Below are 15,578 nucleotides of genomic sequence, written 5' to 3'. Positions count from 1 at the left end.
AACTGTTATAACTCTTGGGCCCTCTCAAACATAGTGATCTTCTAAGGCAATGTATTTTTTTTTCTTGTCAAATATGAAATAGCATCTAACTCTAAAATCTTAGATTACTGTGATCCATTCTCTGTCCCAAACCTTTTGCCATTAAGATTATCTATTTCTGACTAAATCTACACTTCAATCTGATTTTGTACCTAGACACTTCACTACTCCATTTACTTCAAATATATCCAACCACAGCTGACTTTATCCTTTACCCAAAAGTCCATGCTACACAGAACTGTGATACATAAAGTGTGGTCCACAAATCAGCAGAATCAGTGTTAGCATCAACATCTCTTTGGGAATCGCAAGAAATGCAATTTCCTTGGACTCCATTCCATGACTGCTAAATCAGAAACGCTAGTAGTGAAGTCTGGCAGATGATTCTGATACACTAAAGGTTGAGAACTACTAATACAGAGCATTAATTTAATTGCTCTCTTGCAAACACTTTTATATCTTTGGGTGATAGAGAACATTCAAACATGAATGCATCGTATTACTTCATTTAAAACCCTTCCATGTGTAAGATTTCTAAAGGTTTATCAATTTCTCCAGCTTTATTCAGCATCCACTTTCCACATAAAATCATTGCTTTCAGTCCAAATTTTTTTGTAGTTCTTATTTATCCAGATTTGAATACTGCAAAACTGCCAAACATCCACTACTTGATGATTAGGGTTAGGGTTAGGGTTAGGGTTAGGGTTAGGGTTAAGGTTAGGGTTGTAAAAGGTCAGAGGTTGTAAAATCCTCTGAGGGGGATACTGAGCTAATTTGCTCAAAGTCATGTATATAGGAAGGGGTAGAATCAGAATTTGAACTCAGGTCTGTCTGAGCACAAAACCTATGCTTTTTCAATTTTTGTTGAATTATGTAAAATGGCAATTGCATTGATATAAGTCTTTGATTCCAGTGGGAACAGAAATTACCAATGGATCTCTATAGATTTCTTTAAAAAATGAATTATATGAAAATCTAATATCAAATAACTTCGATAAATATCAGGTTATATAGTTTTATTTATTTAGTACATAACTTTATTTATTTAACTTTGATAATATCAAGTTACATAGGGCTTCTAGGAGCCTTTATTTAATATGCTGGTGTTTATTTTGATCTTCCAGAAAGCAGATATGGTATGTTGCTGTCCAAAATTCTTCGACTGAGGAACCATTTTTCTGTGGATCATTCATATTAACACCATGCAGGGCTAGCATTCCAAGATCTGCTTTGGAAAACTTGGACTTAATCTATTTCCTTTCTCTTCAAGAAATGTGGAGTTGCTTATATCCCTTTATTTCACCTGCTTTTATCCTCCATTCTATTTCTGCATTCTTTTAAACTAGAATACTCTTGTCTCTTTGTCCCATCAGGCACTGCTCTTCTGCCTAAGGATTGCATTCAGAGGAATTACATTTAGCATGTAATGTTAGGTGCCAGGTATTATGAATAGTGTGTAAATATGCTTGGATGCACTGCTATTATAAATCTCATAATAACTTTGTGATGATGACATTAAATTTCCAGTGTGATAGAATCACAATCCTGTGATGTGTATATATCTAATCCTGACTAAGTTTTAGTAGGGTAGCCACCTGAACAATGTTACTGTCTTTGTGTCATTTATGTGAGATCTTTTCAAAATCCACATATATATTTGTGACACTATCTGGAGGGCATTTTGCCCTGGATTTTATTTAAAGATCAGCAGCCATTTGAATTGAAAACGACTGGAGTATGGAATAAGATTATACCCACCATTAAGCAGTTAACTTATATGTGATTGCAGGTCACTATATACTCTAAGTATACTTTTTTGATATTATGTCAATTAATCTTCACTAGAAATTGTTTAAACTGCTAGGGAATTGTGTTTAATAGATTTTTTTTTCCTGGTCCAGCATATTACCTCTTTTTCTTTCACTGCTGCAGGTTCTGCTGATCTTCTCCTCTGTGTTCCATGCTCTTCTTGTCCTACACTGGTCTACTCTGGTATGTTTGCTCAGGGCACTTAATATCAATGTCAGATAATTATGGGGACTATCTACAATGGCTCCAAGTTCAGATTTTTTAAATGCATGGTTCCTGTGATCTGTAATGAGAAAGTGATTTCCCTCCTACTCTGCATGATGTTTTCTTTCTCTTTTTGTGATGTTCTATAGATCTCAGGATTCTCATTGAATCTGTATTCTCCCATGTTGAGGAAGTGGGATGGGAATTTAAATCCCTTCTCCTTGGCAGAAAAATCACTTTTAGAGAGAATAGAGATGAAAACATACTCCCCCACTGAGTGAAGATCATGTACTTTATAGACACCATTAAGTATCTCCTAGAGATACAAAATACAGAACACTTTTATATCCATGGACAGGAGGCTACTACATGAACTGGATATAGAACGTGAATAACTCATAGTTTCTTCTCTCAAATGTGTCACAGAGAGAAGAGAAGCAAAAGGTTGAGTTTGTCCTTAGCACTCACAGAATCATAGAATATCAAAATTGGAAAGAATTTTAGAATTATCTATTTCTCTTCTGATCTAATGCTGATCACTTCTCTGCAATGCCCCTGCAAAATAGATATTCAAACTTTACTTCAATATCTTAAGTAATGGGAAGTATACTACCTCCTGTGGCTGCTCATTCAATTTTATTCTGGTCTAATTGCTCATTGACCTAATAATTCTATACTAATAAATTACCTAAATAAATAATTTATGCAATGCCTTACTGTGTAGTTATCAGAATATTATGTTCATTGCACATATTTTATAATAAAATAATAAAACAAAAAATGTTTTATATTAAAACATGGAAAATATGAAAAAATGTGAACAAGCCAATGACCAATAAATGAAGATTGATTAAAAAAGTATAGCAATCTAATAATGGAATATTATATGTCTTATGAAAGACATTCACTGGATAAATAACATGTTTATACTGATATTAACTGGATGAATCTATATTCTGATATATAAGCATTCTTATAATAATGTTACATTAAAAAGTGAGTCATAAAACAGTATATTAAATATATAGTTCATCTTTTGTCATATGCAATGCATAGACATACAAAATCATATATTTATGTCTTCAGAATACAGTATGAATGATTTTAGACAAAAATGTCTTAAAAAGACATCTGCATCCCCATGTTCCATGCAGTATCTACAGTAGCCAAGATATGGAAAAAATCTAAGTTCCTATCGATAGATAAATGGATAAAGAAGATGTGATATATGTATACAGTGGAATATTATTCAGCCATAAAGAATGAAATTTTGCCATTTGCAACAACATAGATGGAACTTGAGGATATTTTGCTAATTGGAATAAGTCAAACATAGAAAAACAAATAATATCTTATCTAACTTATATGTGGAATCTAAACAACAACAAAAACCAAGCTCACAGGTACAGAAAACAAATTGGTGATTGCCAGAGGCAGGGATTGAGCAAGACAGATGAAGGTGGTCAAAAAGCACAAACTTTCAATCATGAAATAAATAAGTTGTGGGGATGTAACACCCAGTATGGTGAAAAAGACAACAAGCAAGCAAATAGTATTGCTTAAGTTGTACAAAAATGTTTAAAACCTACTTTAAATGAAATTACTCCCTTTGCTCCAAAATCTGAGTCCTTGTAGCTGCCTTCTTTCTGGCTCTATTTGTATCACAAGCAAAATTTTATCTCTCTTCCACATAATAATTCTACCATCGTAGGAACACAGAGATCCTGTTCTTCTTTTCTTTAGTCCTCCGCATGTTCTTTGTATAACATGTAGGTATACAGCCCTTCTATCCAAGAGATCTAAGTGAATAAATCATTCATTTGATTCATATTTAATAAAGACCTCACATGAAACAGGAACTATGCCAGAGAATAACATGTCGCTATCATATGTGAAAAAGCTTATTGAATGATGAAATCACACACTGAACATGATTTACTTAAAACATTGCAGATTATCATTTTGTAAACATTAGAGTGAGCAGGAGACTTCTACCTTGATGAGCAGCCACAGGGCCTAGAGAAAGTGATATTTAAGACTAAGTCCTAAAGGAGTAGGAGTTAGTTAGAGTCAAGGGAGTTAGTGGGAGTTGGTTGGGGTAAGCAAAGCATTCCAGAAAGAGAAAAGTATGTGCAAGAATAACTGGATTCCCTTCTTTCCTTTTTCTCCCTTTTTCCTCTTCCTCTTTCCCATCAAACAAATACTTATTGAGCAAACACCATGTGCAAAATATTCTTTCAGGTCCTGTAAGCTGGAGATATTTTTCTTTCAAAGTGTTTATGGTCTACTGGGCAAATCAGAAATATTAGATATAATAAATTGTATTAATATACTAATTAAATATTGAATATTTAAATTAATTAATATATTAAATGTAACAAAGCAGAAACAATAGATAAGATATTCTAGGAGCATGGATAATCTCCCTTGCCATCCTAATCATACTCTTCTAGGAAAAAAATAAAGGAATTCTTTTCAATGAAGCAGTATAGGCACACAGTTCCAGTACTAAAGTAAGGACTTGTACAGTCTGATCTATCTTATGCCATTCTGGCTTCCTAAATTCAGCTTTCAACATTCCTTCTGAGATAGTGATTGTGTACATCCCTTACAAGCATTTCTCATTGGCTGTATTTCTCCCTTGGCTCTCTCCTGTAGGAGGGAGAGAAGCCAATCTATTTTAACAGTCCCAGATATCTGTGGAATATCTATTTCTAATTATATATACAAAAAGGGTTTATACAGATACCAGAAATGAACACCCTGCCAGCAAAATACTGTTGACGGAGATGGTACCCTAAGGTTGGTGCCATTGTAAAAGTTCATACAGAGTAGAGGAAAGCATTAAGGTCCCAAACTTTCTTTTTAATATGCTGCACTGTAGATGTATTATTAAGCACATTTTCTTTTTCTTTTTTTTCTCCCCTTCAGGTCTCTGAAGCAGGCAGAAGTTGCAGGTGGTCCTTTAAAGAAATTGCAATTATTCAAATCCTTATGTATAGTTCTAATTTTATTTACTATGTGTAATCATTTAGAGAATGGTTATTTTTATAATATCAATAATAAACAAGTACTCTTGTAACCAGGGGGTGCCTAAATGTGTAATCAGAGAACACTAACCCTGGCAAAGGATTCTGGGGAGGTCAGGATGTCTGCTGCCTTTTGACATGGTTAGTGTCCTGGGTTTAGATTACTTTATACCTAGTTATTAAGATTACTATTTGATACATTAAATATTGCCTGATTCAAATAACTTTGCTTAAAATTTTTCTGTATTTTAACTTGTGTAGGATTTTCTACTTCTTATATTTTTATAATATTTTCTCATTTTTTAGATTAATAAACATTATACTTATCCACATGTGCCAAGATGTGCCATTTAGGTCTCTCTAGGAGTTAACTGTTTGGTATCATCACCTGCCATGTGTGTTTCATGCAGCAGCAAGAGACATATTCTCTACTACTGCTCCTTCCTATGATTATCTTCCCTGTTCCTACCAAAACTAATAATTAACATGTTAATTCAATAAAGCAAATCAACAAGGAATGAAATGCATGCCCCAAAGCATATGCAGTGAAAATTGTTTGACCATTTATCCAATTACTGAATCCAATTAAGATTATCCATTTTGCATTTGATATATGCTCGCTTTTGAAATATATTATGCACTGATGCTAAGTGAATGGATCTAAGTAAATCTACTGAGTATCTCTATTGTCTGTTTTATCTTATTTGTCTTAATCTAAGTTTGTTTTCTGGACCTTAAAGCATATGGCTAAATTATAAAATTGCCTGTATTACTGTCAAAGAAACAATATTAAAGGCCAGAACATGGCTAAAGAATAAACAAAGAAATTCTGATTGTATGAATGAAGTTATATTCCTAACTCAAATAATATAATAAATTTTCTTACATTAACACTTACATGTGTACAGAATCTTGAGACTTATTTTCATAAATTGTATTGGTTTTTATAGGTGGAAACAAGTTAAAGGCTTAGAAAACATTGTGTTTTTGAGCAGAAAAGAAAGAAGGCAAGAGAATTTATGGGACCAGAGACTCCTCCAGACACTCCTCTATTTAAAGGAACTTATAATAAAGATTATCTTCAAAAATATTCAACTAAGGATTGAAATGTTTTCTTTATTAGGAATAGTCTTTCTTTAAAACATGTCATCCCTGATGCCTTCATCTGAGCCATATTTTGCTCCTACCTTCACTTGATCAATTTTTGCCTCTTGCTCACTGACTTTTTCCTTGTGATAGTCACTCTCTTAAGCACCACACCAACCTCAGGAATCAGATTAACCAGGATATCAGAGTGTATATTGCTGAAAATGCTACCAAAGACATACAAAACTGGACACTAGTTAAAGTAGTAAGGACAGGGCAGCCTGGGTGGCTCAGTGGTTTAGCGCCAGCTTCAGCCCAAGGCGTGATCCTGGAGACCCAGGATCAAGTCCCACGTCAGTCTCCCTGCATGGAGCCTGCTTCTCCCTCTGCCTGTGTCTCTGCCTCTCTCTCTCTCTCTCTCTCTCTCTCTCTTTCTCTCTCTGTCTCATGAATAAACAAATAAAATCTTAAGAAAAAAAAAGTAGTAAGGACGGATGAATCAGTGACAGTCTATTGCAATAGAGAAGAGGGTCCAGCATGAACTGAATTCAACTTCCATTTGTGTAGAGGAGACTGCATGTTTCAAAGGAAGAGAGAAGCAGTAAGGATGGAAATTGCCAGAGCTTGAGTGGACTCAGGGAAATGGAAATTTATAAAAAACAGGAAGGGGCATTGACTCATGTAAAACTCATTTGGGTTTGCTGATCCAGTTTGACTTCTGTCCTTTCACAGAGATTGGGAGACGGGGGCTCTATCTTCAAGCGTTGGTGGGGACAGACACTAAATTCTTCTGGCAGCCTTGCACTTCCCCAGGACAGAGCCTAAAGGAGCGGCAGCCGTCATCCTCGAGATTCTGCCTTGGTTGTTAGAAAATGTTTGTGTTTGTTCATGTCTTCTAACGTGGGAGGCAGTGGGGGTGGATGAAATAATTTGTGCTCAGAGTCTGCAGTTTGTATACACCCAGGTTGAGGTTGAAGCCTGATCAAGAAGAGAGCTCAGGGGAGCCAGGTTAGAAGTTGGTATAGGAGAGAATCTTCATCCATGCCAGCCATGTGTGCGTGCACGCACACACACACACACACACACACACACACACCACAAGCTCTGCCACATTTTCTTTGTCAACTGCTATAACCACTTTTGGAGGCCAAGGACAGAGGCCAGGATCAGAGGACTTGCCCGGGTTGCTTTTCTATCTCCTCTTCCAAATGTCATACATGAATTCTGAATCTCTAGGCACTCACCTCAACTCCCATTACTCATTTTGCTTTATTTATGTTTCTTTTTCTTCTTTTCCTTTCTTTTATCCCCCCCTTTTTTTTGCTTTATTTGTGTTTCTTAACACAACTTCAGAATTATTCAATGGTAGTGCTTGAAAACCCCACACAAAAAGGGCTTCTGGAAATGCTCCTTTCATTCCCCACTTTAACATCACCACTATAGACAGATGGCTTTTGACTCTCATTCATGCCCAACCTCTGGGTGTACCTGGCTGATAACATCTGCCCTTTGAACATGGAAGCCAACCCTTATTCTCAAAGAGATCACAATCTAGTGGGTTCATAAACATATGAACAGATAATTTAAAGAAAATGTGGTAATGTACAATGATGAAAACATTTGCAAGCTAAGCTACTGTGGGAGCACAAAAGAGCAGTTGGGAACCCATCTGAGATCTGGACTTGGATGAGGATGAGTTGTGGGGTGAGTAGAAAGTCAAAGAAGATTCTAGGGAAGAGATAAAGCCTTACCTGGTTCCTTAAAGATGAGATGAAGTCAACTGAACAACAAAAGCAAATAAAAGGGTTTTAGTGGGAGCAACAGAATGAACCCAGTATTGAAGTCTGGCTGAGAAGTCATTTGTTGTTACCTCCATGCATACTCTAACTATGAGTTGATTCAGTGTAAAGAGTGTGCATGAGGGCAACAACAAATGCATGGTGTTTATCACTAGAACATGCAGGGTGTAGAATATGATGTGGGAGTTAATGGGGCAGACAATTGGGCACCGATGAGGCTAGGAAAAATCTCATGCTTCATCCAGTGGTCTTCAAATCTGGTTGCTCATCTGAATTACAAATGCTTAAACCCTACTCTCTGGGATTAAGATTGCGTTGGTTTAAGGTGGACACCAGTATTTATTGAAAAGGTTTTTTGTTTTTTCACTGTAATGAATAGCCAAGGCTGAGAGCCATTGCTGAAAAGGGTTGCTAAGGATTTTCAGCAGTAGAGAATAGAGTGACACTGTCAGATCGATGTTAGATAGTTTGCTCTGGCAGCTATAGAGGAAAACAGCAGAAGTACGAGACACAGGGAATGGACAAACCTAGAAGTAGGGAAACCAGTTATAAAGTTGTTGTCGGAGCTAAATAATAATAAAGATGTATTTAGGTTTATTCAAGCAAAAAATATTCAAGATCTAACTGTAGTTGGTATACTCTGGAATCAAGGGAGCATATAGAATCAAAATATATGTGATGAGAAGAATTGTCAGCTCTCATGGAATTATTGCACATAGATGGGGACAATAAGGTATTGTCAAGTATGCCTCCCAGGTTTATGGCTTGAATCTAGGGATGGCTATAAGACAATAAAAGGAGCAACAGGGGTAATCAGCTGTTGGAGATGGTAACAATAGTGTAAATAAGTTGAAGTACAACTGTGTATTTGATCAGAAATGTCCAGAACATACTGAGGCCAGGTGTAGGGCTGAAGATACAGATTTGTCATTCATGTTAATAAATGGGTTTATCAAATCTATAAAAAATGGGTCACATTGCTTGGGGAGATCCTATGGATACCTCTCTAAAGAACACCTAAGTTTAGCAGTCAGGCCAACAAGATCATGGGAAGGAGACAAGAAAGAACTATTTAGAAAGATAAGAGATAAAAGCAAGGGGTCCCAACTACCAAGAGGATGGATAATCATGTTTTTCATGCTGTTTTCATGGTAGTTTTCCCTACTTAGATTTAAATCTTTCATCTAACATTAGATGCACTATATGCTCCCTAAGCTATACTTCCTTAAGCAATGAGTTGCTCTTTCTTTAACTTTTGGAAGGCCAGGAAAATGTTCATCTTGGATGAAGCTTTCATGAATGAGACAGACAGGGACTGTGATTACCCTCATGTGATGTCACTATAGAGTGTGCTGAGATAGAGAAGAGAAATGTCACATGAACTAATTATTTTTTGACCTCTTTTAAAAAAAGGGAACATCTCCACAAGCTTTTGAGAATGTCAAACCTCCCATTCAGCTTCATCTAACACTTATTCAACATGCTTTATTGTCAAACATCCACTATGTCATACCCAGGTTAGACTGAAGACTCAGCAGTAGTGGAACAGACATGTCCTTGGATTCATGATTCTAGATGGCTAGTGTGGGTATAGCACTGACAAATAGTCTTTTACAATAGAGCATAAGAGCAAAGTACAGGATGCTAAGGGACCATGCCTGAGGAACATCTAATCTACACTGCAGATAAGGAATCTTGGACTTTGGTTAATCTGCAATCTAAAGGAATAGAGAGGTTATTCAAGTGAAATTGGGGAAGGTGGAAAGGAATTAGGGATAGTAATGGAGAAAGGGGTTGAAGGCTATTTTGAGAGAACAGCATGTGTTCTCGCAAACAGATCCAGAGGCAAGGAAGAACATGGTGTAACAGATGAAAAGAACAACTGAGTATGGCTGGAAAATAGCGGATGCACAGTACTGCCAAGTAATGCAGATAAGAAGTAGCAGCCATACTGTATACAGCCAAACTATAAAGTGTATTATAAGATATATTACATTCAGAGGGCAGTGAGACACGTGGAAGAGTTTTGAGCAGGTAAATAGTAAGATTTGCATTTTAGAAAGGTGGTATTTGGCTTCACTGTGGAAAATGGATCATAAAAGGATGAGACTGGAGGCCAGGAGAATGGTTAGGACATGTTGCAGTGGTCACATGAGAGACAGGAAGTGCATGGATAGAAAGGAATCTAGATGGGTAATGATTAAAGATGAGTGGGAAGGGTTACAGATAACCATCAGGTTTCTGGCCCAAACACCTGGTAGTGAAATATGTTTGGATTGAGGGGAAGATGTTGACTTCAGTTGGGGACATGTAGAATTAAACTGGGACACATCTGAGACTTTGAACACCATCAACTTAAAAATGGTAAAGCAGCGCATCATAGAAATCAGGGCAGTAGATGGCATTATCCAAGAAAAGTGGGTGCAGTGAAAAGAGAAGAGAGCCTCAGGAATACACCAGCACTTAAAGGACTGGAATAGTGATTTCAAGAGCAAAGATTTTATGTATACTGGACAGAGTGGGTGGCCCACACAATGTTTCTAGGAAGCAGAAGGTCAAAACCAATGCACTTCAAGGTCCCCGGTTCCTGTAAGCACAGCTGGATTTCAGGGGGGAGACAAGCATGGGCTCATTTGTGGAACAACCTTTAGTAGTCTAGTTTAATGAGGCTGTAGAAACTTCCTGTGGGTGGATAGATGGAAAAATAGCTATATGGGTGTGTGTGTGTGTGCAAGGAACATAGAGTTTCCCTTAATTAGGAAGAAAAACTAAGGCATTACTAATTTGAGGTCTCTCTGGTCAATGTGTGGAGGCACCTACTTTGAAAATTCCTTTTCCTTTGGTTCATAGTGATGAAGAGACAATTAAAATCTTTAGGAAAAGCTTAAGAATTAGTCCAGCTGCAACATTTTTATCTTCTTTTTTTTTTCTTTTCAAACTAATCACACATAAGTTTTTGGTTGATTTTAAGGAAAATAACCACTGCCAGCTGCTGAACTCAGAGTCTTAAAAGGCACTCCTTTGAGGGAGAAGAGGGAGCATCTTTCCTCAGTCCTAGGGACAAAGATGTTCCCCTGCTGCAAATTGTGGCTTGCCTACACTATAAATATTTGTTGGTTTTCAACTTACATTTGGCTCTCTTACCACTGTTCTATTTTTTTAAATGTGTACGATGGCTTCTTGTCTCTTTCATGTCTTTGATGTTTATAGAACCCATCTCTGTGAAGCCAACATAAGTGGTGTTGAATATGAGCAGAAGCCATGATTTGGCAACTCCCCTCAGTATTATAATCACTTAAAATCTTCCTGAAAATCCCTGAGTTCTACATGCACAACAGCAGTGGTAAAATGGCCCACTATCTGAAAAATACAGTAGTCACACAACAGTTTTCTCTCAGAAACTGCCTAACTAATGGCAAGGGGACTGAGTGGCTCTGTGCATGTGCAGAGTTCATGGCTTCTCAGGGGAAATGGCCAACCTATAGTTTAAAAATGGAGTCTTTGAAAAAACTTGCAACTAACTTGTCAGACTTGCATTTTCTAGGATAGTACCTTATAGCTGTGTCTGAAGGACCCTTTAAAAACCACAAGCATTCGACTGAGTGACCAGCCCAAGGTTTACTACCTGGATTCTGAGCCAAAGGGGAAACTGTTGTGCTTGTAGAAGTTTTATTACTGTATTTTGCTAAACTTTTTAGGTAAAGATAATGAGAATAGACAGGAAATATTCCTTAGAGCATCAACAACATCATATTGTCCGTGGCTTAAATTGAGCTGGGGAAATGTGTGCTTCATTGTGGAAAACAAATATGTATACATCTTAAGTAAGTTATGAACCAAGATGTTAGCATCTTTTATACACTTATTGTTTGAATTCCCTGCGAAATAGCTTTCTGGGGTCTGTGTTTGAATTCCCTGTGAAATACAAATTGAACTCTATGATAGAGGTTAGTATTGTTCAACCTAATGTAGTTCTCTTCTTTCTGGGCATTTGGGAAGATTTCCCAGTCCTGTGCAGCGAGGCAGAGTTATATGATCAATTCTGACCAATGGGCCATCCGTGCAAATGATTGTAGCTTCTAGTTCAGAACATTTAGCAGAGGTGTGAGTTCTCCACACTCTCTTTGCTGCAGTGATCCTGCCTGTTATAAATTGAGATGGATTGAGGTGGCAATGTCTAACAATAACCCCCTGAGGTTAGGAGTTTTTTTGTTATCACAACATAATTTGGCTTCTTTTGAATAATATTAGAACAAACTCTCTAGTTGCAGAAGACGATGGCTTCAAAATTTGCAGTACAAGGCCCTGTTCACGTAGGCTTTATAGACATTCCTGAGCTTAGAGCAAGTATAACTGATCATGATACTTTATTTTTTTAAATTTTATTTATTCATTTATGATAGTCACAGAGAGAGAGAGAGAGAGAGAGAGAGGCAGAGACACAGGCAGAGGGAGAAGCAGGCTCCATGCACCGGGAGCCCGATGTGGGATTCCATCCCAGGTCTCCAGGATCGCGCCCTGGGCCAAAGGCAGGTGCTAAACCGCTGCACCACCTAGGGATCCCTGATCATGATACTTAAAAAAAAAAAATACTACAAGCTGTACTTTGTGAAAAGGAGAATGCAATGGGGTGCATTCATAAAATAAAATGTCCCTCTAAAATAAGTCTTGCCTCGACTTATTCTGGTTGGTTTATTGGTTTCACAGATTTAATTCTTATACATTGCCTCGACTTATTCTGTTTGGTTTATTGGTTTCACAGATTTAATTCTTATACATTGCATACATTAGCATGTATGCAAGATGGTCGTGTCATTTCATTTAGGATTTTATCTCATCAATCTTTCTGGGATTTTTGGATTTTAATGACTCTAGAACCTCAAGATAGAATCAAGTTTCAGATGGCAAGTAAGGGAGTAAGCTTCCCAAGGCTATGAAGTTTATCAAGTACAGTGTATCAAGTACAGAGGAGATATTACATTTCCAGAGGCAGATCCAAGCCACAGACACCAAGTTTTATGGAACTGATTGTATAACTTCGTGTGCTTTACTGTTACATTTTTAACACCCTACTTTTTATCTTTGGTTTATTTTGTTCACAATGTGGAACTGTATGCCTTGGAAAACTCTCCTGTTACTGACAGTAATAAAAGTCATTGGAAAATTAAGTTTACAGAGGGGATCTTTGTCAATGATAGCCAGATTTAAGCATAGCTTTCATATTAGGAGATATACTATTGGGCCAAACAGACTGCTGTTGAAGGAGAAAGGCAAGGATAGTGTATTGCAGTAATAAGATCATGTGGTTTGCTGTTAGGTATGTGTTTGAACACCTCCTCCATTCCTCAGAAAAAATGAAAATTTAGGGAATATAACTAACCTCTCTGATGGTCAGTACAATAATAGTGCTGCTGCAGCTACTGCTGCTGTGGTTACGATGCTTCGCAGGTCTTCATCTGTGCCTTGTATCATCTCATTTAATTTTCATCGCAGTTCAGTGAGGTTTAGAGAAATTAAACACCACACTTCTGTTCTTGCCATCAGTGTGAACCAGCAGCTCCTTCTGGCATGCCTTAGTCAAATGATATTAATCAGGGGATCCCTGGGTGGCTCAGTGGTTTGGTGCCTGCCTTTGGCCCAGGGTGTGATCCTGGGGTCCTGGGATCAAGTCCCACATCAGGCTCCCTGCATGGAGCCTGCTTCTCCCTCTGCCTGTGTCTCTGCCTCTCTCTCTCTCTGTGTCTCTCATGAATAAATAAATAAAATCTTTAAAAAATTCCTATTAATCAATTTCCAAAAGGCTTAGTTGTCTATTTATTTATCTAATAATAGATCAGCATGCCAGCATGGTCTAGATCTGGTGAGAGCTCCTTTCCCGGTGTGCAGATGACTACTTTTTTCACTAAGTCTTGTGGAAGAGAGAGTTTTGGTGTCTTTTCTTCTTATAAGGACATTAAGCCCATCATGGGGGCCTGACCGTCATACCTCATCAAAACCTAATCACCCCCCAAATGCCCCATCTCCAAACACTATCACATCGGAGGATCAGGCTTCAACATACGAATTTTGGGGGTGGAGTACCCAAATGTTCAGTCCATAACAGATAAAGTGCTAAATGATGACAGTAATTACTTTTTTTTTTTTTTGTAGTGATGGTATTACTTGCTACTCATCTTTAAGAAATGACTGTAGACATGTAGATGTCAGCTACGGAGATCTAGTCTTCGGCAGTCTCTAAGGGTCTAGCAATTAGACATGATCAATTTAACACATCTGATATTAGAAAACTGGAATTCAGTGTTAGAGTCATGTTTTTTAAAGTAACTAACTTGACTGTCACTTCCTTTGTCAGCTGAACTACAGAAACAACATGAGCTTGGAGCAGGTCCAACTTAACTCAATAAGGACCACCTTGTACTTGCCATTCTTCTAACTCACAAGTTGTTCTCAAAAGTCAGCCTACAGATTGCTTAGAGGGAGATTTTTAAATACTCAGGGCTGGGATCCAATCCCAGAGCAATTAATTGGAATACCTAGGGGCAAAGCCAAGGCATGAGGGTTTGCAACTCTCCTTAAATGATTCTTTTCCTTTCTTTCTTTCTTTTTTTTTTTAAGATTTTATTTATTTATTTGAGAAAGAAAGCATGAAAGAAAGAAAGAGAGAGAGAGAGAGCACGAGCACGGGGAGGGGGAGTGGTAGAGGGAGAAGCAGACTCCCTACTGAGTGGGGATCCCGATATGTGACTCAATCCTAGGGCTCTGGGATCATGACCTCAGCTGAAGGCAGATACTTAACTGTCTGAATCACCCAAGAGCCTCTCAAATGATTCCTATATGCAGCTAAGGTGAGAAATACTACAACTTGAAGGACTATTAACAGCAATGTAGCTTATGAAGGAGATTTGAAGGCTCCGTTTCTCTTTAAGCAAAAGTTAATCATGCCTTTAATTTCTTCATGAGATAGATTTGTAGTTACACATTTAAAAAAGCTTTTATAAAAATTATATTTTTTTCATTAGCAGTATATATTGAGGCCTTCTCACATATCAGCTACTTCCTTAAGTATTCTGTGTATTATCTCATCTAATTTTTGCGGTAGCCCTAGGAGACAGCACTATGATGATCCTCATTTCATAAATGAGACAAATGAGTTGAAGGGAGATTTGAGTTAACTCATTTGGGATGATACAGCAGGTTTCAGGGCAGGTCTGTGAACCTCAAGACTCCAAAAGCCAGGCCTTTGCATGCCACCAGGATGAGGGTATAAGCTTTCCAGACCTTATTATATTTCATAAAGTTTAGTCACGGAAAGATCGTTTATGTGATGATTCTGGAAAACAACCTTTGAGAGTCTGACATGCTGCTATTTATACAGGGTATATTTCTAACACATTGCACCTCACCTGGTGTTACATACAGAGATGAACAGATGGTCTCAGCCATTTGTTTTAAGAAACTTCGCTAAAGATGGTGTCTATCTCCTTTCATAAGCTTGGCTGTTTTTTTGAGGAAGCAATCAAAAGTTTCTTCTCCTTGGAAGAGGGGTTATCATATCTTACCACATTAAAAACCTAGCAGCTAGGCTCCAGGCAGTATGCTGATTTCTTATATT

General features: G+C 37.5%; 1 protein-coding gene across 4 annotated transcripts in view; it reads left to right on the top strand.

Moving 5' to 3' along the window:
* Positions 1–15,578, top strand: part of C13H8orf34 (chromosome 13 C8orf34 homolog) — a 395,548-nt gene that overhangs the window by 366,992 nt on the left and 12,978 nt on the right. For 2 of the 4 annotated variants that reach the window (XM_026012273.2, XM_026012281.2), the window contains exons 13-14: positions 1,972–2,031; positions 4,984–5,978. The exons of 1 other annotated variant lie outside the window; for it this stretch is intronic. In XM_026012273.2, coding sequence (XP_025868058.1) covers positions 1,972–2,031; positions 4,984–4,991 — 68 coding nt within the window. In that variant the 3' untranslated portion in view covers positions 4,992–5,978. Of the gene's footprint in view, positions 1–1,971; positions 2,032–4,983; positions 5,979–6,031; positions 6,172–15,578 lie in introns of those variants that run through there. One more of the 4 variants, XM_072734592.1, reaches the window with a different exon arrangement.

The sequence above is a fragment of the Vulpes vulpes genome, chromosome 13, assembly GCF_048418805.1.
Source record: "Vulpes vulpes isolate BD-2025 chromosome 13, VulVul3, whole genome shotgun sequence".
Classification (NCBI taxonomy): Eukaryota; Metazoa; Chordata; class Mammalia; order Carnivora; family Canidae; genus Vulpes; species Vulpes vulpes.
Note: the sequence above shows the minus strand (reverse complement) of the source record. Positions and strands in the feature narration are given on the sequence as shown.